Source organism: Spermophilus citellus, assembly GCF_964194105.1.
Source record: "Spermophilus citellus genome assembly, chromosome: X".
NCBI classification, from domain to species: Eukaryota; Metazoa; Chordata; class Mammalia; order Rodentia; family Sciuridae; genus Spermophilus; species Spermophilus citellus.
Window position 1 is genome coordinate 126,265,986 of NC_138190.1, and position 24,459 is coordinate 126,290,444.

General features: G+C 49.4%; 2 protein-coding genes across 18 annotated transcripts in view; one reads left to right on the forward strand and one right to left on the reverse strand.

The window, feature by feature from the left end:
- The window catches only part of BCORL1 (BCL6 corepressor like 1), a 69,096-nt gene extending 64,219 nt beyond the window's left edge, over positions 1–4,877 (forward strand). For all 11 annotated transcript variants that reach the window (XM_081276436.1, XM_081276432.1, XM_081276437.1 and 8 more), the window contains one exon: positions 2,808–4,877. In XM_081276436.1, coding sequence (XP_081132562.1) covers positions 2,808–3,090 — 283 coding nt within the window. In that variant the 3' untranslated portion in view covers positions 3,091–4,877. The remainder of the gene's footprint in view (positions 1–2,807) is intronic.
- A 3,504-nt stretch (positions 4,878–8,381) lies between these two features.
- The window catches only part of ELF4 (E74 like ETS transcription factor 4), a 41,522-nt gene continuing 25,444 nt past the window's right edge, over positions 8,382–24,459 (reverse strand). For 3 of the 7 annotated variants that reach the window (XM_081278076.1, XM_081278074.1, XM_081278075.1), the window contains exons 3-11: positions 24,173–24,268; positions 22,843–23,120; positions 18,395–18,566; positions 17,936–18,028; positions 16,352–16,534; positions 15,269–15,352; positions 14,985–15,177; positions 13,978–14,355; positions 8,382–12,950 (exon numbers count right to left, since the gene is read on the reverse strand). In XM_081278076.1, coding sequence (XP_081134202.1) covers positions 12,146–12,950; positions 13,978–14,355; positions 14,985–15,177; positions 15,269–15,352; positions 16,352–16,534; positions 17,936–18,028; positions 18,395–18,566; positions 22,843–22,914 — 1,980 coding nt within the window. In that variant the 5' untranslated portion in view covers positions 22,915–23,120; positions 24,173–24,268 and the 3' untranslated portion in view covers positions 8,382–12,145. Of the gene's footprint in view, positions 12,951–13,977; positions 14,356–14,984; positions 15,178–15,268; positions 15,353–16,351; positions 16,535–17,935; positions 18,029–18,394; positions 18,567–22,842; positions 23,121–24,172; positions 24,425–24,459 lie in introns of those variants that run through there. The other 4 variants (XM_081278073.1, XM_081278078.1, XM_081278077.1 and 1 more) reach the window with 3 other exon arrangements.

Genomic DNA, 24,459 nt, shown 5'->3' on the forward strand with positions numbered 1-24,459 from the left:
ATGTAAGAAGCTTGGAAATGTAGCTGAGTGGTGGAACACTTGCCTAGTATGCATGAGGCCCTGGGTTCAATCCCTAGCACCACAAAAATAAATAAGAATTGGGGGTAGGGGCTGGGGATGTGGCTCAAGCGGTAGCGCGCTCGCCTGGCATGCGTGCGGCCCGGGTTCGATCCTCAGCACCACATACCAACAAAGATGTTGTGTCCTCCGAAAACTAAAAAATAAATATTAAAATTCTAAAAAAAAAAAGAATTGGGGGGTACTCTGAAGCTCTGTGGGTTCAGAAGTGCCTTCTGAATTATCAGACTAGATTCTGATTACCAGCAAGTTCTGGAAGGTTTTCCCCATTTTTTGAGAAAGAAGAGCCAAGTGTACGATGTCTGTAGTTCCTTTCTCAACCCATCCTTTCTCAACCTACAACACTCCATTCCCTAATCACATGCAATGACAAGCGTTTGCTGTCATTTGGAAGAAATGTTGTGTTTTAGGGATAAGGATTGTGGATCTGGATAGATATTTTAAGATATAAAGAACATTCAATTTCATAAACATGTCTTAAGCAGCTGCACCAGGTCAAACCTTGAGGACCAGAACACAGCTCTGGGCTTCAAAGAATCCAGTCTAGTGTAGTAGACAGACAAGTATATAATTAACTCTAATAATAAAGACCAAATGTTCTAAGCAGTTTTATTATTATATAAAGCTCAAACAGTTCAGAAGGGTGTCAAGTGAAAACAAAAGTTCCAATCCACCATGAGCTTCTATTCCTGGACCCCAGAGGGGACCACAGTAATGTTGCTTTTGTAGCCTTTCTGCAGTGGGCTCTATTGGAAGTTGTTCTTTTTTCTGTACTGGATGTAGAATCCAGTACCTGGAATTGCCCCCTCAGGGGGCTCATTGGGCTTTCCACAGGCAGCATCTCGTGTCTGCTAGGTGCTCCCATGTACCCTTGAGCTACATCCCCAGCCCTTTTTATTTTTAAATTTTGAGACAGGGTCTCACTAAGTTGCTTAGGGCCTTATTGAGGTGCTGAGGCTGGCTTTGAACTTGCGATCCTACCTCAGCCTCCTGAGCCACTGGGACTAGAGGTGTGTGCCACCATGCTTGGCTTAGAAGTATTCTAATAGAAGTGTGAACCAAGTGCCTTGAGAACCATGGAAGATGGGATGAGCGCTCAGTTAGATTGGGGAAAGATTTCAGAGGTGATAGGCCATCAAAACTGGCCCAGAAAGGAGAGAAAGGCACAGGGCATGACATGAGCAAAAGAACTGAGAACACAAATTCAGGAAGTTCAGAAAGCAGGGATAGATATCAGGTGGCTGGCACTTGGTGGGTGGGGGATACAGTGTGGGGAGGGTTTAGGGGTGGAGGTTAGGCTGAAGAGGTTGAATGGGGTCATCTTTGGAAGGTCTTATTTAATATTATGCTAAAGAATTAGGAGTATTGTCCTGGAGGCACTGGGGATCCACTGAAAGCTGTTCCAGGGAGAAACTGGGTATAGTGGTACATGCCTGTAATCACAGTGACTTCAGAGGCAAGGCAGGAGGATTGCAAGTTCAAAGCCAGCCTCAGCAACTTAGAGACCCTCTCTCAATTTTTTTTAAAATGTAAAAGGGCTTGCAATGTAACTCATTGGTAAAGCAGCCCTGGTTTCAGTCCCCAGTAGTAGGGAGAAAAAAAGGAAGGAAGCTAGGAAGTTGTTCAGGGAGTGAAGGGTCAAAAAAAATTTTTTTAAATATTAAATTGCATTTTTAAAGTTATTTTCCATATATTTATTTTATTTTTATGTGGTGCTGAGGATCAAACCCAGTGCTTCATGCATGCTAGGCAAGTGCTCTTACCTCTGAGCCACAACCCCAGCCCCAAGATTTTTTTTTTTTAAGAAAAAAACTAATTGTAACAAGAGGATCCAGTGAGGGTGGGAAGGGTACAGAAGAATGACTCTTGGCAAAGGGAAACCTATTAGGAGCTGGTGCAGTATAGCCCAGGCCAGAGGTGGCAAGTGCTGGAGCTGGGACAGTGGACTGGCTAGGAGGGAAAGCCAGGTAAACTGGGACTACAACATGAGGATGTAGTGTTTCTTCCTGGTTTGGTCAGTGTAAGCATTTGGCCTGTGACTGGCCTCTTCGCACCCCTCCCAGCTGTCCCCAGGCTGCAGCCCAGTCGGGTGTGCTCAGCAAAGGCAGACTGGCTGTAATGTGAGCCCCAGGCCTGCAGAAACGACGACGGTGCTGCCTGCTGCTGGAGAAAAAACTTGTCTAATGCATTCCAGAGCCAAAGAGAAATGCCTTTTGGATTACCCGCAGTTTAGGCCTTTCTCCACGGCTCCCCCTGTGCTAGGGAAGATCTTGGAGAACAAGAAGGCAGAGGAAGCAGGAGTGAGAACAGGAAAGGGAAACCAGCCAGGGTTGGCAGGGGTAGGGGGCCAGGGAAGGAGTGGTCTCAGCACATGGTAAACCCCAGGTCACGGGGCCACAGGTCACAGGAGTGCAAGCTAAGCCCTGGGGAAGCCTGCTGAGGTTTCAGCTCTTCAAGGCCCATGTCCCTCCTGCTCCCTCTTTTTGGAAGAGCTCAGTCATTAGGGAAGTGTTCAGATGAAAGCTGGGCCAGGCAGTTTCGGGGACAAGAGAAAATATTTGTCTCAGCCTCACCCAAAGAGCCCCTGGTTTAGTGGGAAGTAGCCAGACTGACAGACTTGGGAGAATGAGGAGCTAGGTTTGCCCCCTCGGGGGCTCATTGGGCTTTCCCCCCGGGGGCTCCCCTGCACCCCAAGCCTCCTTCCCTGACTCCTGTCCTTGCCTTTTTAGGCCCTGCAACTGGTTCCTCTTTACGGATGTCCTGAAGCGGCTGAAGCTCTCTTCTAGAATCTTTCAGGCCCGGTTCCCGCACTTTGAAATCACCACCCTGCCCAAGGCCGAGTTCTACCGGCAGGTGGCCTCGAGTCAGCTGCTTACCCCTGAGGAGAGGCCTGGTGGCTTGGACGACAGATCTCCCCCAGGCTCATCTGAGACTGTGGAGCTAGTGCCCTATGAGCCTGAGCTGCTTCGGCTCCTAGGGTCTGAGGTGGAATTCCAGTCTTGGAACAGTTGACGGGAAAACAGCCCCTCCCTGTTCTTTCTCCTTCAAGTTCACCCTTCCCTCACCTCCCATTTCTTCCCCCCACCGAGCACCAGACTGCAGAATGAGGCAATAATACGGACCAACAAGAAGCCGCCTTATCAATGCCAGCATTAGTGACTGGATTTTTTTGTTTTTTGGTTACATTAGTTCTCATCTCCCTGTCATCGTCATTGTTGTTGTGGTTGGTGATGAGGGTGGAAAGTTGAACTCCACGTCTGAAGATGGGAGGTCCCTGGGGGTGGTGGGAAGTGGTGCCAGGGTGCCTTGGACTGGCCTCCTTGTGCATGACCAAGACCAAATGTGGGCCTGGATGGCTGCGGCCTGTCCAAAGGAGAAATCAGAAAAGCCCAAATCTGAGCACCCCCCTCCGTCCCCCTGTGTTCTTCTGTCTTCCATAGTATTTATTTTATTAGTATTTAATTTGTATTGTTTCATTGGTTTCTGATAAGTCTGTATCACTGTGACGATTTGAGACAACTTGTTGTATTGAGGGACTTTCTTTACCTCCTTTCTCTTTCTTTATATCCTTTCTCTTTCTTTCTTGATAAGCTTTGGGGCTGCTCCCTCCCTCTAAGAGTGATTCCCAGGTTGCTTTTCCCCACTGGGGAGGGGGCTGGGTTGGGGGACATCCACTTGTGATTAAGGAAGCTGGCTGCTGCTGCCCAGAGCTGGGGGGCTGGGGGTAAATCCCGAGACTTTGGTGCTCCCCCTCCCCCTGCCAGTTTTTCTCCTCCCATCTTGAGATTCCTGTTTACTGGGGAGAGAATTGTAGGGTGAGGGGTTCATTTGAATTACTCTAATAAAGGGGAGTTAAGGGGTCTGAGGGGTGAGGGTACCCTCTTCCTGCTTTCTTCACAGCTCCCCTCAGAGTGCACAATATGGGTTTGTTCTTGCATCTTTTCCCCTGTACCCCCACCTACACCACCCCATCCTGGCCTCCCCCTCTCAAGATACTGAGCCTCTGATCTCCCAGCCCTCACCCCCTACCTCTACCCCTTCCTAGAATTGCAGCACCCCTTCTGCTCCCTCCTCTGCCATTCTCCTTTGGATTTTGTAGAGGGCTGTGGGACTGACTGCCAGATGTGAAATCAGGCATCAGCTGCTCCCTAGGCAAGGGCAGGAGACCAATCTCCAGCCCAGACTCCACTCCCATTTGGAGCCCTGGGCTGCACATGTGGCCCCACCAGGCCTCCTGTCTGGCCTTGGGGCCCCTGGGCCTCCAGTGCTGGATCTGTTCAGGGAGAAAGAGGGAAGAGTTTGGGTTGCTTCCCTGTCCCCGCCCCCTCTGTGGTGTTGTCTTTCCCACTCTTGTTCTTATTTTTCTACCAATTGCTATTTTTCCGAACAATCCTTGTAGAGAGTATGTACCATCCAAAGGCAGAAGGGCCTTGCTATGGCTGGCTCTGGTTGGAGATGGTACAGTTTTATTGTACAGGTGCTAAACAACAACAACAAAAGAAGAAAATAGAAAAAAAAAGAAAAAAAAAGAAAAAGAGAAAAAAAAAAGCCAGTTTGAGGATGGGACAATCTGTTCTCTGGAGGCTCCTGACCCATTCGGGAGCATTGGTGGTTATTTTCTTTGTATTGTGTTTGTTCTTTGTTCCTGGGGGAATTTCTGGGCCCCCTTTCTGTAGGACTGCTCCCCAGCCCCACCACCCTGCCCAGTTGGTTTTGAACAGTTGTTCTCCCTTTTTAAAAAACAAACAAAAAAAAACACAAAAATATATATATATAAATATATATATATATAAAGTTGAGGGGTTTTGGATTTTAATTTTTTGTTTGTTGGGATTCATGGTATTGTGTGATTTATTTTGTTTTATGTTTGCCTTTACTTTTTTGCATTTGGGTGTGTATTCTGGCTGCTCTTTTATGTTTCATTTTAAACAAAACTGGCTATGGAGTCAAAAACACTTGCATACTGAAAAATCTGTGTCAGGGCCTCTGTCTCCTTTCTCTCTTTACTCTTCTTCCCTTTGAGGCTTTTCAGGGGTTAAGATGGGCATCTAGATTCAGTAAATGGGGAAATCCTGGATCCTCTTTATTGTGGTCCCCAGGGGTGCAGAGGGTGAAGGCAACGTGCACTGGCTCATGAACATTTGGGTCACTGGGTCGTGATCTGAAAAGAAAAGGCAGGAGCAAATCCCAGGGGCTGGGCTGGTGGGGAAAACAGAATATCTGGCTTACCTTGCATTGGTCTGGGAGGCTGTGCCTGAGCATTGTGTTTGCTACGGGAGTATCAGGATGGAGGGGAAGAGCCATCTTTTTAGTAGTGGTGTGGAATGATCCTCCCTATAAAAAGTCACCTGCCTGCTGACTCTCCTTCCAGCTCTGGACCACCCACCTGGCTGCACATCTGATCACACTACCCTGGCCCTTTGGTCAGTGCCTCCCCTGCACCCTGCAGTGTTGGCCTTTTACAGTTCTGGTTTCTAGCTACCCAGATACTCTGAAGGCATGGTTGATTTTACAATTTCCCCTCCCACTTTTTTTTTTTTGTGTGTGTGTGTGTGGGGATATACTGGAAATTGAACCCATGGGTGCTCTACCACTGAGTTACATCATGGATTTTATTTTGAGACACCGTCTCGCTAAGTTGCCTAGGCTGGCCTCAAACTTGAAATCTTCCCAAGTTGCTGGTATTGCAGCTGTGCACCACCACACCCAACTCTCCTTGTTTCTGAAAAATGGGTAAAAAATATGATTTGTTCACTGCAGGCTTTAGAATATGTGGTTACAGTTTGAGGGGGATGTTGGAGAGGCCTGAGCTGAGCCTTTTAAGCTACATTTCTACTTTATTCAAGTATCCTGTAGGCATCACCCCTCCCGTGAAGTCTTTCCCAGCCACTCTCACCCCCTTTTAAGCTCTTGCTGTGGCTCCAGTAGGCTGTGGCTGCAGTTAACAGGTAAGGAGATCTGTGTATCTGGTCTGGTTCAGCCAGAACCAGGAGTGAACTGTGAGCTGCTCTCCTTGCTCAAGCCTCAGAAGCTTTCTTTGACAGGGTCATTCTGCTCAGATAGAGGGGCATCATCCTTTTTGAGCCACAGCATTAATCTTCCTCATAGACCTTCCCTACCCACTTTCTGATCCCACGATCTTCCCAAACAACCCCATAGTGATTCTGATTTCAGGTCCATCCTCTGGAACTTGTGGCTAAGCAGTGAGACATGTCAGTAGAAGAAGCCACGGTGCTTAAGTGTAAAGATTCAATTAGAATGCTATGGGAGCTCAAAGGGATGGGCTAAGGGGATGGGGGTGGCTGGGAAAGACTTTCTGGGAGAGGTGATGCCTAATGGACACTTGAATATTCAAGTAGAAAAGTAGGCATTAGAGGTGGCAGGGGAGAATGTTTGAACTGGGGACAATCTGAACAAAGACTTGGAGACTAAGAAAGGAAGGGAGTTAAAGTGGAACTAAACAGTTTTGTTTTCATACTTTACCTTCCACCTAGAGTTCTACTGCCCTTCTCTGCCAGGTTGTAATGATCAAGGCAGGAGATATACACATCTCCATAGGCGACTTCTTATTAAATGGTCTCCTAATCCTTCCACTGTGGTGTGGGAAAGAGTACCACTACTTACTACCAAGGCCCACTGTGACTGAGGACCTAATCTTCCCAGCCCTTCATTTCTCCTTCTGTCAAATGGTACTCTCCCGACCTCCAGACCAATGAGAATCATACTGAGGACAAAACAGGGCTGTTTAGCTGAAGTTAGTTCCTCCTCAGAGTCAAGGTCGCAAGCCTACAGTTTAATGATGATCTTAGCAGAATGTTCCTCTTTAGGGTTGAGAGGCCCTGAAGTCTGTATTCCTAGAGGACAATATCACTATATGATGTGGGGTAGTGGAGGGATGAATTGGGCAGTACATCCCTGCCTCTTCCATACTCTAATAACCGGGAAATCTGTTAGGTATTAAGTGTCCAGTCTTGACATGTTTTAGGAAGGGTGCGATCTGCCCAAGGGCATCCTGCATCGCTGCTAGTGGGGCACGCAAAATGCACGGGCCTAAGGAACCCAGCAAGGGGGTCGCCCGGGGCTCCACTTATTCCCGTAGAGGTGGGGTTTCCACCACAGAGGGGGTTGGTCACCCCAGCGTCGGGACTCTGGGTGCGGACTCCTCATTTTGGCGCCGGCCCTTCCGGAGCCTGGACTCGCGCCGCAGGCGGTCAGGGCCCTCCGCGGGCAAATGGATGTCATGGGCGCCTCGATCTCTCTGATTTAAAGGTAGAAAGCGGTGATGCGTGAAAAGTGTAGTTAAAAGCAGTCTGGGGCAGGGAGTAGAACAGACGCGGGGCCCTGAAGAGGGGACAGTGGAGATGGCCGAGGGCTCGCTCCAGTGGTCCCAGAGCCTGCGGCGGGCAGCGCGGGAGGCCCGGCTCTCCGCGTGCTCACCTGCTGGTCCGCAAGGCCCGGGGAGGGAGGGCTGGGGGGCGGGACCAGAGCACGACTGGCCAATAGGGGGAAGGCAGTCAATGGACTGCTAAATTCCCCTCGGAAAGTAGAGGGGGCAGAGGCGGAAGGGAAAGTTCGAAGCTCCGGAGCAATGGAGCCTTCGGCTGGAATTGCCCAGGGATAGTTGGGGGCGCGGGGACACAGACGAGGTACGGGAAGGCGCAGGCCGCGGCCGCCTCCTCGAAGAGCGGTAGGCCCCGCCCTGACCGCCCCTCCTTCCTGAGCGGCACTGGGCAGCCCGCCCGCCGTTGCCAGCTCGACAGCGCCACCTGCTGGACATCGGTCCCACGTCCGGGCGCCAGGGCCTAGGCTCTGGGACCCCGGGACGCAAAAGTTGGCTCACCATAGACCTGGGCAGGGGGAGCTTTGGTGCCAGAGCCTCTTTCAGACTACTTGATGGGGTCAGGAGGCTTATGGCCGTCAGAATAAGTGTCCCGTCTTGTCCACCGGGGCCCTGCATTTCCACCACTCAGTCCCACCCAGGCATGAGGAAATAATAGTGAGGCGGTCCCTGGAAAGAGACAGTGGTAAAGGGCAGTTCAAGAGCCTATGGCACTGGGTGATAGGCAGCAAGGCATAGCTGAGAACAGCTCTGGACTACTGTGGACCTTGTTGTGCATGGAATAGCTACAGATGTTGACAAATGAAATAGATGCCTGCAGTGTTATATGATGGGTCAACATGCTGCCATATCTCCTGAGTATGGGTTATCCTTCTGTCTCCTCTTGCATGCCATAGTATAGGGCAGAAGTCACCATAATTGGAATCAGGACTCATCCATCCTTTCAATAAACATTTATTGAGCACCTACTGTGTGCCAGGCACTGTGCTAGGCGCTGGGGGATACATCAGTGACTAACACACAGTCCCTGTCCTTGAGGAGCTCACAGTCTATTGGAGGGGAAACATACATAATAAACACATAATTAAAGAACTACATTGTGCTATGTGCTACAATAAGAGGTATATACAAAGTGCTGTGGGAGCGAGGACTAAGTGGTGACACATCAGCTGCTGGGAGGTGAGGATCATTGCTTGACTCCTGACTCCCTTAAACCATTGCAAAGTCAGGGATGTTGTTGTCCCATGTCTGGTTAAGTGTCATTTGACTGTTTAAAAAGAACCTCTCTCCTGAGGATCTCCTCTAGCCCTTTCCCATAACTATACCAGCACAGATTAGTTTATCAGATTAGCTGTTTTAACACTTTAAGTAGGAAAGAAACTGGACAGGGAAGTTTCTTTAGGGGAAAAGGACTTTCAAAGTAGTAACAAGTCTTGGGTGTTTAGATGGGGGTGTGGTGGGGGTACCATGAGGGCACTGAGCCAGGGAGGGCAGGCCCTGGGCAGTGGAGCACCTGGGGTGAGTGCCTGTGCAGTGGGAAGGTCAGAGGTAACCTACCTCAAAACTTTGCTCCCCATCTCCCACCAGCTCTATCAGTAACCATTTGTTGATGCTTATCTGCTTTGTAGTGTGCCCTGTTCTATGTGTGCTACAGTTTGCCTATCAGGGAATACACTGAATGGGAAGACTAAATAGAATCAGGTCATTGAAGCTTTAAGTAACAGTTTGTGATTGTAATAAAGGAGCTGTCACAGGCTGTTCATGATCAGTTGCCTAAAGAGTGGCAAATGCAGAGTTTAAAAAAAAAGAACTCAATGATAGGCTGGTCTGGGGAGGCGGCTTCCATGAAATTGAGTCTTGAAGACAGACATGTTGGTACTAGGGGATAGGAAGAGCATTTGGATTAAGCAGAACCCAGTAAAGGAAAAGCATGGAGTTGGGAAATTTTGAATGGAGGGATGTTCAAAGACCAACAGATCAATCAACTGGGGCAGAGGAAGGAGCAGTGTAAGTGGACTGGGAAAGTTAGATAGGACCAGATGGTGAAGGGCCAAGGACTTGGGGCTTTGCCCCAAGGTGGGGCTGACACCAGACTTAAAATCCCTCTGGAATTCCTTCTCTGAGCTCTCCAAGTACTCCCACTTTCTTCCCACAGGACCTCTGGACTACCTCATGAGTTAGCAACTAGAGGTTTAATGCTGGGCATCTAGAAAGGATTGGGGACATATTTTAAGTATCACCACTACCTGTGAACCAGGAGGAGTCACTGAAGGTTTTTTAGTGGGGAAAGGATAGGATTGGTGTCCTGATAGATGGGAGGTGGTTAGACAGGTCACACTGAGCAGGGTGTTGATGTTTGGAGTAGGGGGAACTCTGGGTAGTATGACCCATACTGGAGGCTCTGGGAATGTGAAAGGAAGGCAGGCCAGATTTGAGAGGTATTGCAAACCTTCTGGACTTCAGGAGCCAGGATGAGGACAGGGTCAAGTGAAGACAGCCATCAGATAGCTCTGAAATTTGAAGCTTAGAAAGTCATGACATTGGCAAGTCACGATGGCCTTTTGCTTGATTTTGTGTGTGGAAAGAATTTAAAGTTCCACATTTGATAGAGGAGTTGACAGATATTTGGGGAGAAACATTCAGCATATCCCTAGACATGTGAGCCAGGGTCTCAGGAGAAAAAGCAGGCACTGGAGTTCTAGATTTAATTCTCACCCGGAAGAGCCAGGCCGTGAGAATGACGAGACCCTTGGGGGACACCCACATTTGAAGTGTCAGATAAGGAGCCAGCACAGGCATGGAGAAAGGATGTTGGGGGAAGGAGAGCCCAGCTACTGTGACGAGAACTGTGGAGAAGATATTTGATTTCACTATAGGGTACTGAAGACCTTCAGCTGACATGTTTCTATGGAGTGGAGCAGGAGTGGGCAGGTAGAAGCCACATTTCAGTCAGGGGCAGGATCACCCCTAATCCATGCTATGCCTTTGTGCAATTTTTTCTTAAACAATAACCCTTTCTTAAAATGCTTACTATCAACCATCAGGAAATTGTCCATAATAAGCTGATTTTATTAGAAAAAGGCACTTCAATGCCAACTGCTAGAAACATAGTAAATGCACTTGCATGGCCACCTCCCTGGGGAAGAAGCGAGTGGGAGAGAATAAGGACGGGAAAGAGAGAAAAGAGCAGCCAGGGGAGGTAGTTAGATCAAGTGGGTGGTTTTGTGCCGAGGACGGAGCAAAAGTCCTGAGGCACTGATTCACATTAACCAAATTCACCAGAGTTGCTTCCAGGCATTTCTTAGTTTTGCCCCCAAACTTGGCAGGAGTGGTGAGCGGATTCAAAGAAGAAAGAAGGGAAGGGGACCCAAGCCTCAGAAAGAGAAAGGGAGCCATGTGGAGATAATGCATGCCTGCTGGCTCCTGTCTTCTCGGTGAAGAAGGAATCAGCATTAGGTGCAAAAAGTTGGAAATGAAGAGCAGTAGCCCACCGGAGAAGGTCTGTGGTAGGCATTGTGGGAGTGGGCTGCCACACCTCTGAGGTGAGAGGGCAGGACGGGCAGCAGAGACTGCAGAACAGGCACTACACAGCACATGCCCACAGGCAGGAATGGAGGCAGGCCCAGGCTGGGCTGTCTACTGACTAGCCCCAGCAATGCCTGACAACTAGAAAAATCTCAGGGTCAAAAGTAACATAGAAGGAGCCAAGGATGGGGCACCTAGGGCGGTGTGCCAGAGGAGGCTGTTGTCTGGTGGAAGGATGGTGTTACACCAACAGCTCAAGTCCTGGGCACAAACATTCAACCAACCCAGTACTGACCGGGGACCCCGTAGCTGGGTCTGACTCTAGAGGTGTGCTTTTCCCTGACTAATCCTTCAGCAAAGCACTATGAAGTGGCAAGTTTGTGACCTGCCAGCATCGATGACTTTGGCAGGCAATGTGGCAAACTCTAGGAAAAGAGTCTTGGTCTAGCCTGTGGGGGTCACATCCAGTGCTGAGTTCTCTTCTCTTTCTTCATTTGTTGTCCAATCCCACTCAGCCTTCTTGTCCCCTAGGCATGTGTCTTCTGCAACACACAGACCCACTGAAGCTCTCCTACCTGGACCCATCCCAGCTCTGTGACATCTCTCCAGGTTTGGGGGACCCAACCAGTACCCTATAGTCTCAGAGCAACCAAATCTTGGCTTGAACAGGTTATTACAAAATGCTTTTCCTTTAAAAAAAAAACCCATCTCTGTGGTTGACCCATGGAGGAACACACCACCCCTTGAAGACCTCACAGCTACACCCCCATCTTCCCCCCAAAACGGAAGATACAGAACTCCAAGTACACACAAAAACATACAAAGATATTCACATACGGGATAGTAAATTCCCTGCATAGGGAATGTAGACAGTGAGATGCAGTCAGGCCAGACTCTTCTCACAAACCCCCCATGCCCTGGCCCCAAATTTCTCCCTGGCTCAGGGGTTTTCCCTCTATCACCAAGTCAGCCCAATATCCTGCCAAGAGCATATCCCCTAGTGCTCCTGAAGGCCATGGTCTGCTGCCAGGGATGCTCAAAGTGAGCATAGCTTGGCCATGGTGATGCCAGGTAGGGCCGGGGGACTGGGGATCAGGTGTAATGAATCCCACTGAAACGTAAGGGCAAGTACACTACTTAAGTCAGTCTGTGTGAAAATGCTGCTCAGCTTCACCTGATAGGTCACACTGGTGATGCCTTCCTTTACATGTCATGGGGCTCCATCTTAATGAGGGAGGTGGGGTTGAATGGGGAGAAGGAGGCTGGGGTTGGGGATCTAGTCAGCAGGTTCCCAGATGTGGTCACACTAGGCTCAGCCATAAACAGGGACCCTGAGCCTGAGGAGAGCTCAAGTTCAGCCACAGGGGTCAGCCCAACAGTGGGGCGGCTGGGGGAAGAGAAAGTCTGGTTTCCCATAAGGCTCGAATTGTGGGAACCCCTTGAAACCACCTGGGTTGGAAGTGGCTGAAGATGAGCCTGATCTCTCAGAAGCTCCCTCAGGGTCTCTTCAGGAACCAGCAGCCCCTCCATGGGAGCCCCAGTCACCATGCCCTGCACATATGAGGAGGACCTCAGTGGCCCCTCCTTGACCCCAGGGGCTGCTGTGGTGCTAGAAGTCCTGATGAAGGCAGCAATGACAGTCCCAGGGGGCTGAGAGCTGGGCCCTGCTGGTCCAGCACCTGTGGCTGAGGGTGGTGCTGGGTTGGTTGAACGATTGGCCCCAGCCAGCAGTTGGGGGAGGCTACTAAGAATCAGGGGGGTCCCTGGTGCTGCCACCTGGTTCTCTTGGAAACTGGTGTTCAGGGGAAAGGAGGCCTGCAAAGTGAAGGTGTCTTTGAACGTTGACACAGGAGGAACACTCTGGAGAACGAGCTGAGTGGAAGCAGTAGTACTGGCAGGAGACCCATTGGTCAGCACTGTGGTCAACGGGATGGTCTGCAGGGTCACGGCTGAGCCTGACCCCACAGGGGCCACTCCTAGGTGGATGTTGCTGGGCACTGAAGAAGTACTGAGAAGAGACAGAAAATAAAGTTTGTTAAAGCAGGAGGTATCCTGCCACCAGCTACAAAGGAGGGCACAAGAGGGACAGAGTGGCAGGCATTTTGCACATGTGTTGTTGCTCTAGCTAACATTTATTGAGTACTTAGTTCAGGTCAGAGGTCATTCTAAATGATTGGCATGTGGCATTTTTCTCAAGCCTCAAAACAGCCCATGAACTAAGAAGAATCTGATTTTACAGCTTGAGGAAACTGAGACCCAGACAGGTCATGCAACTTGCCCCAATACCACATAGCTGGGATTTGCATCTAGAAGTTGTAGCCCCATAGACCACTCTACTGCCCCTCCCCGTGCCCCCCCCTTTTTTTTTTTCAGTACTGGGGATTGAACACAGGGGTGCTCTACCACTGAGCTACATACCCAGCCCCCTTTTTAAAAATTTGAGACAGGGTCTCACTAAGTTGCCCAGGCTGGCCTTGAATTTGCATCATCCTGTCTCAGCGTCTTGAGTCACTGGGATTACAGGCATGCACCATGGTGCCTGGCCTGCCTCCCTTATTTGAAAGAGCATCCCAGGGACCCAAACCAAAGTAGCAAGAGGTGCAGACATAACTCAAAGTCCAGCCTTTTCAGGGAAGACTGGAGTCCCAGTGACATGGAGAAGAAGTAGTGAGAGCTTTCTAGGGAGGCTTGGAAGGCAGAACAGGTCTATCTGTAATGCTTTCTTACATATGAGTAGAGGCTTGGCAGGATGGGCCCAGGTGTGGAAACCCCTGATGGCTTTTTTTGGTGCACTCTGGTATAACAGGAACAGTCCCCACTGGCAGAAGCCCCCCAGGTCAAGTGTTGCTTTGGGGTTTTTGTGGTGGGTGACCTTGGGCAAGTCACCTTTCCTTTTGACATGTTCCACTGGTTTCCCAGGGGTTCTACGAGAATCCCACAAGACTACAGACAGCGCAGAGCTTTGCAAGAATTTGAAAACTGACCCCCAACACAAGGGACTATGGAAAGACTCATAATTACTTTGGCACCCTCACCTCACGGCTTTGGTGACCTTGGTCTGGCTCTCTGGTGAGGAGATAAGCATGGTGGAGGTAGTGGGGATCTCCTCGTCTAGAGACAGTCCCAATTCCAGACTCGCAGATGGCTGCAGACCTACATGCTGAACCTTTGGCTTCTCCCAGGAAGGGCTGCCCTTGCCCTGGGTGGCAGCTCTGGATGAGACCCTGGAGCTGGCCCTCCGGGTGGTGTTGGTGGAGGAAGTGGAGGAAGTGGAGGCCTGTGGTGGTGCTGCTGGAGCTTCACTTTTCTCATCCTCATCTTCAATCACCACCAGATCCTTGGGCATCTCCTTAAACTGGTATACCAGCCTCTGCCCTTCCACTTTAGCCAGGATGCCTCTTTGGTAGTAATATCTGGGGGACAATGGGCAGGGAGTGGGGAGTTAGGCAGGGACTGAGTGGGGAGAACTTTGCTCTCCATGTCTCCAACACACCACCCTCCAGGGCAGGGCAGGCATGAGGCTGAGGTTGGTCAGGGAGCCAGGTGGGGACTCAGGGGCCAGGAATGGATACACAGAAGGTTTTTATGACATTTCTGAGGTTTCCCTCTGTGGACTCAAAGGTTGTACTAAAAGGATGTTTCAGTGTCAACCCCAGCCTGTTTCATGGCTGACAACATGCAGTGAATGAAGAATAGCAATATGAATGAGGAGATGATAGGGGGCAGGGGACTCAGCAGTCCCCTAGCCTGAGACATTAACTCTGGGGCAACTCAAGGCCATCTCTCTGGGCCTCTGGCTTACAGAATGTGAAGAAATCCCTTCTTGGAATTGGTGGCAGGGGCGGGGGCACTATTCTTCCAGGACAGAGATGCAACAAGGTGATTTTTCCTCCCAGAGGGGGCATGGGGCAAGCAAATGGGAGATTTATGAAACCTGTTTCCTTAAAGGATTGATCAGGCCTCCATTCAAGTGGGAGAGATGCCTTGGGAAGAGCTTGGTGTCTCCCCTAGGGCAGGGAGTCTGTGTCCCAGCAGCTTTTACCTTAGGGCCCGCCCCATTGTCTCATAGTTCATGTCAGGCTTGTTTTTCTGCTTTCCCCACAGCTTGGACACAGCTTTGGAGTCCACCAACTTGAAGATGCCTTTCTCTCGCTGGGTCCACTTGATGTACTTGGGACAGGTGTTTCGGTCTTGTAGAAGCGCCAAGAGAAACTCCCACAGATAGATGGTGCTGCCTGCAGAGGGGTAGGTAGTGAGGGGCGGCTTAGGCTCCCTGGCAGCAGGTTATGGGGCCCCCTTCCCACCTCCCCTGAGTCTCAGCCATACCTTTGCCATCCTTTGATTTCTTCCTGATGGGGATGCTAGGGTCAGTGACAGGTGAGGTACTGCGGTTGCCCTTTGTCTTCCGGACTGTGAGAGGAAAGGTGAAAGAACAGGATGAGGCTAAGGCTATGGTGAGCCGGCCAAGTTGCATGTGATAGGACCAACCAGGAGGAGGCCAGGACACCGAGGCTGGAGGCCAATCATTCTCTACAGCCATAGCCTGTGAGTATCTGTACCCTCATTTTCAGTCCCCTAAGGTAGCTTGGTAACAAGGCTACCGATAGGATGTAGGAAAATGTAATGCTTGCAAATGAGGCACCTTCATAAGAACAGGGTGTGCCTGGCCTAATGTTTGAAGTGGAGAGACAACCCACAAGTGCCACTGTCATGCAGGTCAGTGTGGTGCTGAGGCTTTTTGGTTGCCATGTTGACAGTGAATCTAAGACAATATAAGACAGACAGTATAAGCCAGCCATCACCTTGAGTAAATCAATAACACCAGGGCTTGGGAAAGCCCAAAGTCCTCTCTCATATATGGCTGGGGTTCATCAGCTCCGCAGAAGGGAGATAAGCACATGGCATGACTCACTTTTTATAGGCAGAGGCCCCAGAGGTCCAGGCCAGACCAGGGGTCCAGGCCTGGAGTCTGAACTCTCAGCCTAGGATTCAACCCACTGGAGTTGTTGGCATTTGGGGAGTTTACACATATACTCAGCAGACAAAAGCAGCAGGGGACTGTCAGGCTTCAGGTAGGCCCGCCAATGAGGCCAGGTTTACAGAAGGGAAGCCTTTTAATCCATCTCAGCCAGACCAGAGAAAGGTCCTCTTAATGTATCTGTGAGCCTCAGCTCATTCAGCCCTTAGAGTTTCCCTGGCCCCACTGCCCCCCCCACCCCCCCGGGAACACACATACACCTCTCCTATCCTTACTTCTTCTTTTTAAAAAATATTTATTTTTTAGTTGTAGTTGGACACAAAACTTTATTTCACTTATTTATTTTTATGTGGCGCTGAGGATCGAACCCAGGGTCCCACCCATGTGAGGCAAGCGCTCTACCGCTGAGCCACAACCTCAGCCCTCCTTACTTCTTTTCTTTGATTTTCCAGTCTTCTTAGAACTTTCCTCTCTGGAGACCCTTCCCTCCAGAGAATGATCTTCCTGGTCACCAGCCCCATTCAGGGCATCGGGCTCAGAGGCAGGAAACAGGTAGTTGGGCAGAGTGATGGCTGCAGCAGGGTCTGAGTCTGTAAGCATTTCAGAGGTGCTGACTGCAAGAAGAAAGGCCTGAGGTGGACAGGGCCTAGGCAGGGCTGGACACAGTGGTCTCCCAGCACTGCTGAACCCAAGAATTGAGGGCACCTAGGGAGGGTTGGTGTGCTGTTCCCCACAGCCCTAGACATAGGTCATACCTGAAAATGCCTCAGGAGTATTGTACCACAAAGGGCAGAAACATCTGCAGAGCTGTGAGCATGAGTTGGCCTCAATCACAGCTGCCACATTTATAGCCCACTGCCAGCAGTGGGAAAGTTCCAGGTAGCATCCAGGGTAACAGGCCCCCTTGATTTGATCTTTCACTTATTTGACAACTCAAAGAGACCTTAGAAACCAGTGAGCCCAATTCCTTTGCTTTCCTGATGAGGAAACGAAGACCAATCCAAAGATGGCAAAATTTGTGCTCAAGGTTACAGCAAGTTGCTGCATGGTACATGTGGGCACTTGGTATCCTGGCCGAATATTAGTGAGAGGCAATATCAGATCTCTTACCTTTCAGATCCAGGGCTTTTCTTCCCCTCACTGCATCACAGTACCCCCTAGGGCAAGGGAAGTTGAGGGGGGAACCTTCCTGTGGCAGTAGGGCATTTGCCTGAGAAGGTGCTGGGAGGAATCTGCCTTGGGAACCTCCTGGAGGGCTGGGAGCCAGGGAGGATCAGCAAGCATCTGAGGCCTCTTAGGGTCTAGCCTCCATTAACAGGGGAGGGATGAAGATGTACCAAGCCTCCTACAATTCTCAATAAGCTAGGTCCTGTGTTTCTTAGTCTTCCTGGGAGCCAAGTAAGAGAACAGAAGGGCCCCAAAACCCCCCGGACAACAGTGTTCAGCCTTGAAAAGACTACAACATGGATGGACTTTGAGCACACTATGCTAAGTGAAATAAACGAGTCACAAAAGACCAATACTGTATGATTCCACTTAAATGAGGTATAGAGAGTAGTCAAATTCATAGACCCAGAGAGTAGAACAGTGGTTGCTGTGGGTTGGGGATGGGGGTTAGGGGATGGAAGTCATTTAATGGGGATAGAGTTTCAGGTTTACAAGATGCAAAGAGTTCTGGAGATGGATGGTAGTGATGGTTGCCCAACAATGGGAATGTATTTAACAATGCTGAACTATAAAACTAAAAATGAGTAAGATGGTATATTTAATACATATTTTACCACAACTTAAATATTGGATAAAAACCCAAAAGTCACCCTGGCCATTTTCTCCATGTCTCCAGTGCCCTCATACCCCTGCCTTATGAGTCCCAGCTCAGGCCTGTTCATATGCACATGGGTGGGGTGTTGGCACCTAGGCCTGCCTGCATGTGTGCCTCGGAATCCACTACAGGGACGCAACATTTTCAAAGGCAGCTGTGTTGCCTTGAGTCAAGGCCCTGGGGTCAAACTTACATATCTGCTTCTCATCCAGGATATCATTAGGTGATTCCACATTCAGTAAGACTTCAGTGGTTGACACGGTATGTGAAGTGGCCTCATTGTCATCTGATTCCAGGTTCCATGGGAGGGGGGAGAAGAGTTCTCTTAGGGCACAATACAGCTAGAACCAGGGCCAGCCCAGGTCAACAGAGTAGTAAGTAGAGGAGTCACAGGGACCCTACTGGAAAGCTGGGAGAAGCCGTCTACCTCCTGCCCTAATCCTCCACCCCCTCAGCTAATCTCCACTCCTCCTTGTCCCATCTCATCTACAGTATGTGAATGCATTAAGATGGTTCCTTTTCTATGAAGTGGCACCCCCTTTCATTGGGGGCCTTGCCCATTCTTCTCGGGTTCAGCCTTTGTGGGCTGCTATTCCCTGAAGAGATAACCCCTCTCTCCACCACACCTTCCCTGCCCATAAAGGAAACAGACCTGCCAGCAAAAAACTGCCCTCCAGGATCTGATCCTGTGTCATGCACAAGGTCCCATCTGTTATGACACCATTGTGACCGTCGTCCAGCTCCAGTCCTGAGTACAGGTGCAGTAATTCGGGGTAGGGTACCTGTTCCACGATCACAGCCGGGAACACTGAAGGGTCTTCCAGCTGTAAAGAAGACAGGGATCTGTTTCAAGGCCCAATTACCTCTTTGGGAAGCCCTCCCTATCAGATTTTGGCCTTCTGTGTAATTCCTAATTCTTGGAGCCACCAGGGGCTGAGGATAACATTGCTCTTGATCCATTCTCACTTGTTGATGCTGTGAGTTCTTGACTAATACAGATGGCTTAGCTTGGCACCACCTACATTCAACCAAGGGTAAGCATTTGTGTGTGCCTGGTATCTAGGACCAAACCCAGGGTCTTGTACATGTTAAGCACAGATTCTACCACTGAACTATAGCCCTGGTCCCAGAAAGCAGTTTTAACTGGTTGGATTAATCCACAGCCTGAAGTTAGAGTTCAGGCTATGAGAAGGGTAGGCTCACCAGGCATTATGCTGAATGCCTATAATCCCAGCAGCTCAGGAGGCTGAGGCAGGAAGATTGCAAGTTCAAAGCCAGCCTCAGCAACTTAGTAAGGCCCTGAGCAACTCAGTGAGACCCTGTCTCTATAAATAAAATATTAAAAAAGGGCTGGGGATATTGCTTAGTGGTTAAGCATCCCTGAGTTTGATCCCTGGTACTAAAGGAAAAAAAAAAAAGGTTAGGCTCATTCTGAGGCTGGTGGAAAAGGATTAGTTGATAGCAGGGATGAGGGGTTCAATCTAAAGTCAGGTGAGCCTGGCATAGTGGCCTACATCTGTAATCTCAGTGACTCAGGAGGCTGAGGCTGGAGGATTGCAAGTTTGAGGTCAACTTCAGCAACTTAGTGAGACACTGTTTCAAAATAAAAAAAAAATAATAAAAAGGGAGCTGGGGGTTGTGGCTCAGTGGCACAGTGCTTGCCTAGCATGTGTGAGACACTGAGTTTGATTCTCAGCACCAATATAAATAAACAAAATAAAGGTCCATTGGCAACTAAAAAATACTTTTTAAAAAAGGGTTGGGGATGTGGCTTGGCGGTAAAGCATCCTGGGTTCAATCCCCAGTATGACAAAGAAAAAAGGGAGGATAACAACTGGGATTTATTTATTTATTGCCATAGGGATTGAACCCAGGGCACTTTACCACTGAGATGCATTCCCAGTCCTTTTTTTTTTTTTAATTTGGTACTGGAGATAGAACCAAGGGGTGCCTAACTACTGAGCCACATTCCCAGCCATTTTAACTTTTTTATTTTAAGACATCATCTTGCTAAGTTGCTGAGGCTGGCCTCGAACTTGTGATGCTCCTGCCTCAGCTTCCCCAGTTGTTGGGATTTCAGGTGTGTGCTACTATGTCTAGTTTATTATTTTTGGTGCTACTATGTCTAGTTCATCATTTTTGGTGCTAGGGATGGAAGCCAGGGCCTTGGACATGCTAGACAAGAGCTCTACCACTGAGCTATATTCTGAGCCCTGCTCTTAAAAAAAAAATCTATATAGTGGGCTGGGGAGTTAGCTCAGGAGTAAAGCACTTGCCTCACATGGCCCAGGATGTGGGTTCAATCCCCAGCACCACACTCAAAAAAAAAAAAAAGTTCTCAGGCTAGGGATGTGCCTCAAGCGGTAGCGCGCTCGCCTGGCATGCGTGTGGCCCGAGTTCGATCCTCAGCACCACATACCAACAAAGATGTTGTGTCCGCTGAAAACTAAAAAAAAATAAACATTAAAAAATTCTCTCTCTCTCTTCTCTCTCTTTAAAAAAAAGTTCTATATGGAGAAAATACACCAGAATGGTAATAATAGTTATATTTTGGTTGTGGGACTTAGGGTGGTTTTTCCCTTTTATTTCTACTTTTCTGTATTTTTCAAATTTTCTTTCAATGAGACATTAAAATTTGCTTCATTAAAAAAAGAATGGGAATGGTTCCCTCTGTCAAATATTTCTGGCAGACTCAGAAAAGTGAAAACTTATAAACCATCTTTGGATTTGACCTCTGGGCAGTTTCCCTTGCTGGAGTGGTTTCAGAGCAGTGCTGGAGGGGAGTGTCCCAGGACAGGTTACAAAAGATATGAGGATGAACTCAGGCAGGCATCAGGTGTAGTGACTAAGGCCACAGTGTCTAGAGCTCTGCTGTCCTAGATGAAAGCCACTAGCCAAGGAGGACTTTAAATGTAAATGAAAATTTTAAAAAGATTAAAAATTCATTTCTTCAACTGCTCTAGACACATTTCAAGCGCTCCATAGCCAAATGTGACTAGTGACCCTATACTAGATACCACAAATACAGAACATTCCAGCATTCTTGAAAATTGTATTGGATTGTGCTGATGTAGATCCAGACTACTTAGGTCTGAAACCAGTTCTGGTACTTACTGGCAGTATGACCTTGGGAAAGTTGCCTAACATTTCTGTGTGTGAGTTTCCTCATTTATAAAATTGGGATACTCATGTTATTGATACCTTAGGGTTTTTTTAAAATACATCAGCATACATAGAGCACTCAGAACAGGGCCTGGTACAGAGTAAGTTCTCCTAAGTGTTAGGTATCAGCCGCTTCTAGAAGAGTAATATTTTATTTCTTAACCTGGATAGTGAGAACATATGTGTTCATTTTATAGTCTATCTATGGTTTATGCACTCTTTTGTATTCATGATACATTTCACAACCAAAATTGTTTCCTAAGAAGAATGAAAGGGTGGTAAAGAAAGTAAAAGCAGAGGGTGGAGACTATCTTGGGACTGGGAGAGAAAGGACCTAAGACGGTGGTATTCTGAAGGAAGGGGTTAGAAGGGAGTAAAGGTTTTCTTTTAGGGTTGAGGAGACCTGAAGAATTGAAGAAGAGGATCTGAGGATCTCGGAGGTTGGAAAGACAAGTGGGGACTAGGTGGGAGAGGAAGGGCTGGTGGGCACAGTGGGTGGGGGATAAGGAACAGGAAAAGTGATTGATGGTTTGAGGTTTTGAATAAAGCAAGAAAGAACAGATAAGGTACAGGGGTAGACATTACCCTGGGAAGGAAAAGGGATACATCATTTTGCCAGGTCAGTGAGAAGGAAATAAGAATGGGAAAGTTTTAGATAAAGGTGAGAAGGGAGGGAACTTAAAGGCCTCCTTAGCTTTTGGCTTCTTTATGGACTGGAGAAATTGCTGAGGGTGGAGGTTGGGAGGGCAGAATAACCACTGTGAAGAACAGAAACAGTTGCCAAGCACTCTAGAAAGGGATGAAAGGTGGGAAGTAGCATGGAGAATCCAGTTAAGGACAGATATTTCTTCCTTTCTCATCTGATGCCTTCCACAAGACTAGGCACAGCAGAGTTCAATAAAATTGAACAACCTAGGAAAAGAAGGAACGGGATTGTGGGTGCAATGCACTTGATGCCCATTAGAGGGCAGCCTTTGGTAGGCCGCCAGATATGGGCCGGTTTTCCATCCTTGCAAGGATTTAGGATAGAGCATCAGAGTTAAGCTGGTGTGTCCTGAGAAATAATTCGGCTAGATATCCTCTTGGCAAAGAAGAGGAGATGGCAGCCAGACATGGTAGGGGACATGACTTGGCCAGGTGACACTGTGACCATACTAGGATCAAAACCTAGGGTTCCTGATTCCCCCTCTTCCATTCCTACTACCATACCTGGCTACCTCTTCTTTCTCCACTGTGTGGAAGGTGGAGATGGGGAGAGCACTGATAAGAATTCCAGGATATCATCCAGTGGGGACATCCAAGTGCATGGAAAAATGTGCCCTCTTAGCCCCAGTGCATCACAAGGTATGGAACACAAGGGACCTGAGTGCCTATCCTATCCTATTTCCAACTTCCTTCCACCAAAAGAACACATTTCCAGTTTTTCTGAATCTTCAGGTTGAGGCTGAGAAGACGGTATGGAGAGCCCATCAACTGGGTTGCAGTCATGAGTCTGGAGATGCCAGGACTTGAACTCCACCCTGCAGTTCCAGCTGGCAGTGGCCCCTCTTACTCTGTGGTTGTCCTAGCTATTTCCTTACTGTGACACTGAAGGTGAAAGGTAGTGGCCCCAAACCCACATGATTGTCAGCATACACTTCATGCATTCAGTCCCTGCTGCTGACTGGCTGATAGCTCAGCTGATTGACCTAGCAGCTGCTTGGCTGGTTTGGTGGTTGTATGAGCCCCATGTGGGCAACCAGATCCCTAAATGACTGTCCAGGGATGACTGACTGGCTGTGTGAGTGAACATCTGGTGCACATGCTGACTGGCAAGCAGGCCAAGTGCCCTGAACATAGTAGGTGCTTGATGGATACTTGCAATCTCGCTCACTGGCTACCTGCCTGCCTTCCTGTCCATTCCCTTGGCTGATTGTGCTTTATTCTCTGGGGTCATACCTGGTGGATATCATCCATCCCGTTGCTTGCAAACTCAAAGATCAGGTCACTGGGTTGCAGGGTAATAGCCATACTGTTTTCTCCCAGAGCAGAGCTGACAGCGGGATTTCCCGGGCTCTCTGTAGCTGCAGCACTTTCTTGATAAAGAGATGCTGTTCAGATACCTTGAGGCGAGAGTCTCCGATGAGCCACAGAAGGACACGTAGAAAGTCGGAGTGAGTGGTGGCTTATGCCAAGCTCAAGGCTGCATGCTGGGCTGGGCCAACTGCAGGGGCAACCTAGGGAGAAGGGAGAGATGGAGACTCTGAGTAAGTCACCTGCCTTGAGCTCTGTGGTTGGGACAGCTGGCCAACCTGAGGGTCCCTGCTGTGCCAGCACAGCACAGGCCACAAGGAGAGGGACAGCTAAAAGAGAGGGGGAGGCAATGGGAGAAGAAGAGGGAAGAGGAAACGGCTGAGCCTCAGTGCCTGTCAGCATCTGTCCCTCTAAGTGGGGCAGAAGTGTGAAGAATCCCTGTAACTCCCTTGGTTTGGGAAAGAATTGTGAGGGGGTGTGACAGGACATGGGAACTTGCAGGGTGTTCCTGAGGCTCAGTTTACCTTGGGAGTACAGGCCAGTTAGCTCCAAGAGGCATTCTACAGAGGAAGAAATGTCTCACTGTGCCGGGTTTTGTGGTGTCAAGGCCAGGGGTGGACAGACCCTGCTCTTAGGGAGAAGACTCTCAGACCTGGCTGTGTCTACAGAGCCTGGAGACAGAGGGACAGGTGGGCCACATGCCTTGCGTGCTTGTCAGCATCTCTGCCCCTCCCCCACCAGCCAGAGAGGGTGGCCTCTGTGCTGTGTGTGGGTTTGTTCTTGGTTCAGCTTTGCTTTCAGTTTCAAGACTGAACTATCACCCTGGGAACTTGTGAGGAGAGTCCTGGCTGGGGGGAGGGGCCAGCAGAACCTTCCCCAGCCTCCAGGGCCGGCTCAGGGCCCCTTTTCCAGGAAATCTCTGCTGCAGCCCACACACATCTCTCCTCATCCGAATGTCCCCATGCTCACATGGCATCTGGGCCACTTCCCCTGCCTCCACTCCTCACTTTCAGCACCCTAGCAGCTCCTCCACGCTGGGTTACACCCATGGCCACCTTCAAAAGCCCTCTCCCCACCCCCTACAACCTCCCTCCTGACAGCCTGCTCTGCTGCTTCTCTGCCCCAGAACACTGGGGCGTCTGTACCATCCAGGTAGGAGTATGTCTTTGTGTCTTTGGCCCTTCAGGTTCATTTGGAGTGTGTGATGTTTTCACTGTGTGGATGTGCCCCAACAGCCTGATTAACCCATAAGCACCTGAAGAATTGTGTCTGTGCACCATAGTCAGAATGACACTCTTAATCCCACCTCCTTGACACTCCCTGGGCAGTACCAGGGTGGCAGAACCTTGTCCTGTGTTGGAAAGAAATGAGGAACTTCAGAGAGGGGCAAGGGGGAGGAAAGGGAGGGGGACCATGGGTGACCTCCCTGATGACCGCTCTCCCTCACAGGAGACACCCAGGCCTCTCCCACTTCCTTTCTGTTAGGCCACAGGGCTGGCCCCGCCCTCTCCCCACCCCCACACCTTTCCACCCACCCCAATA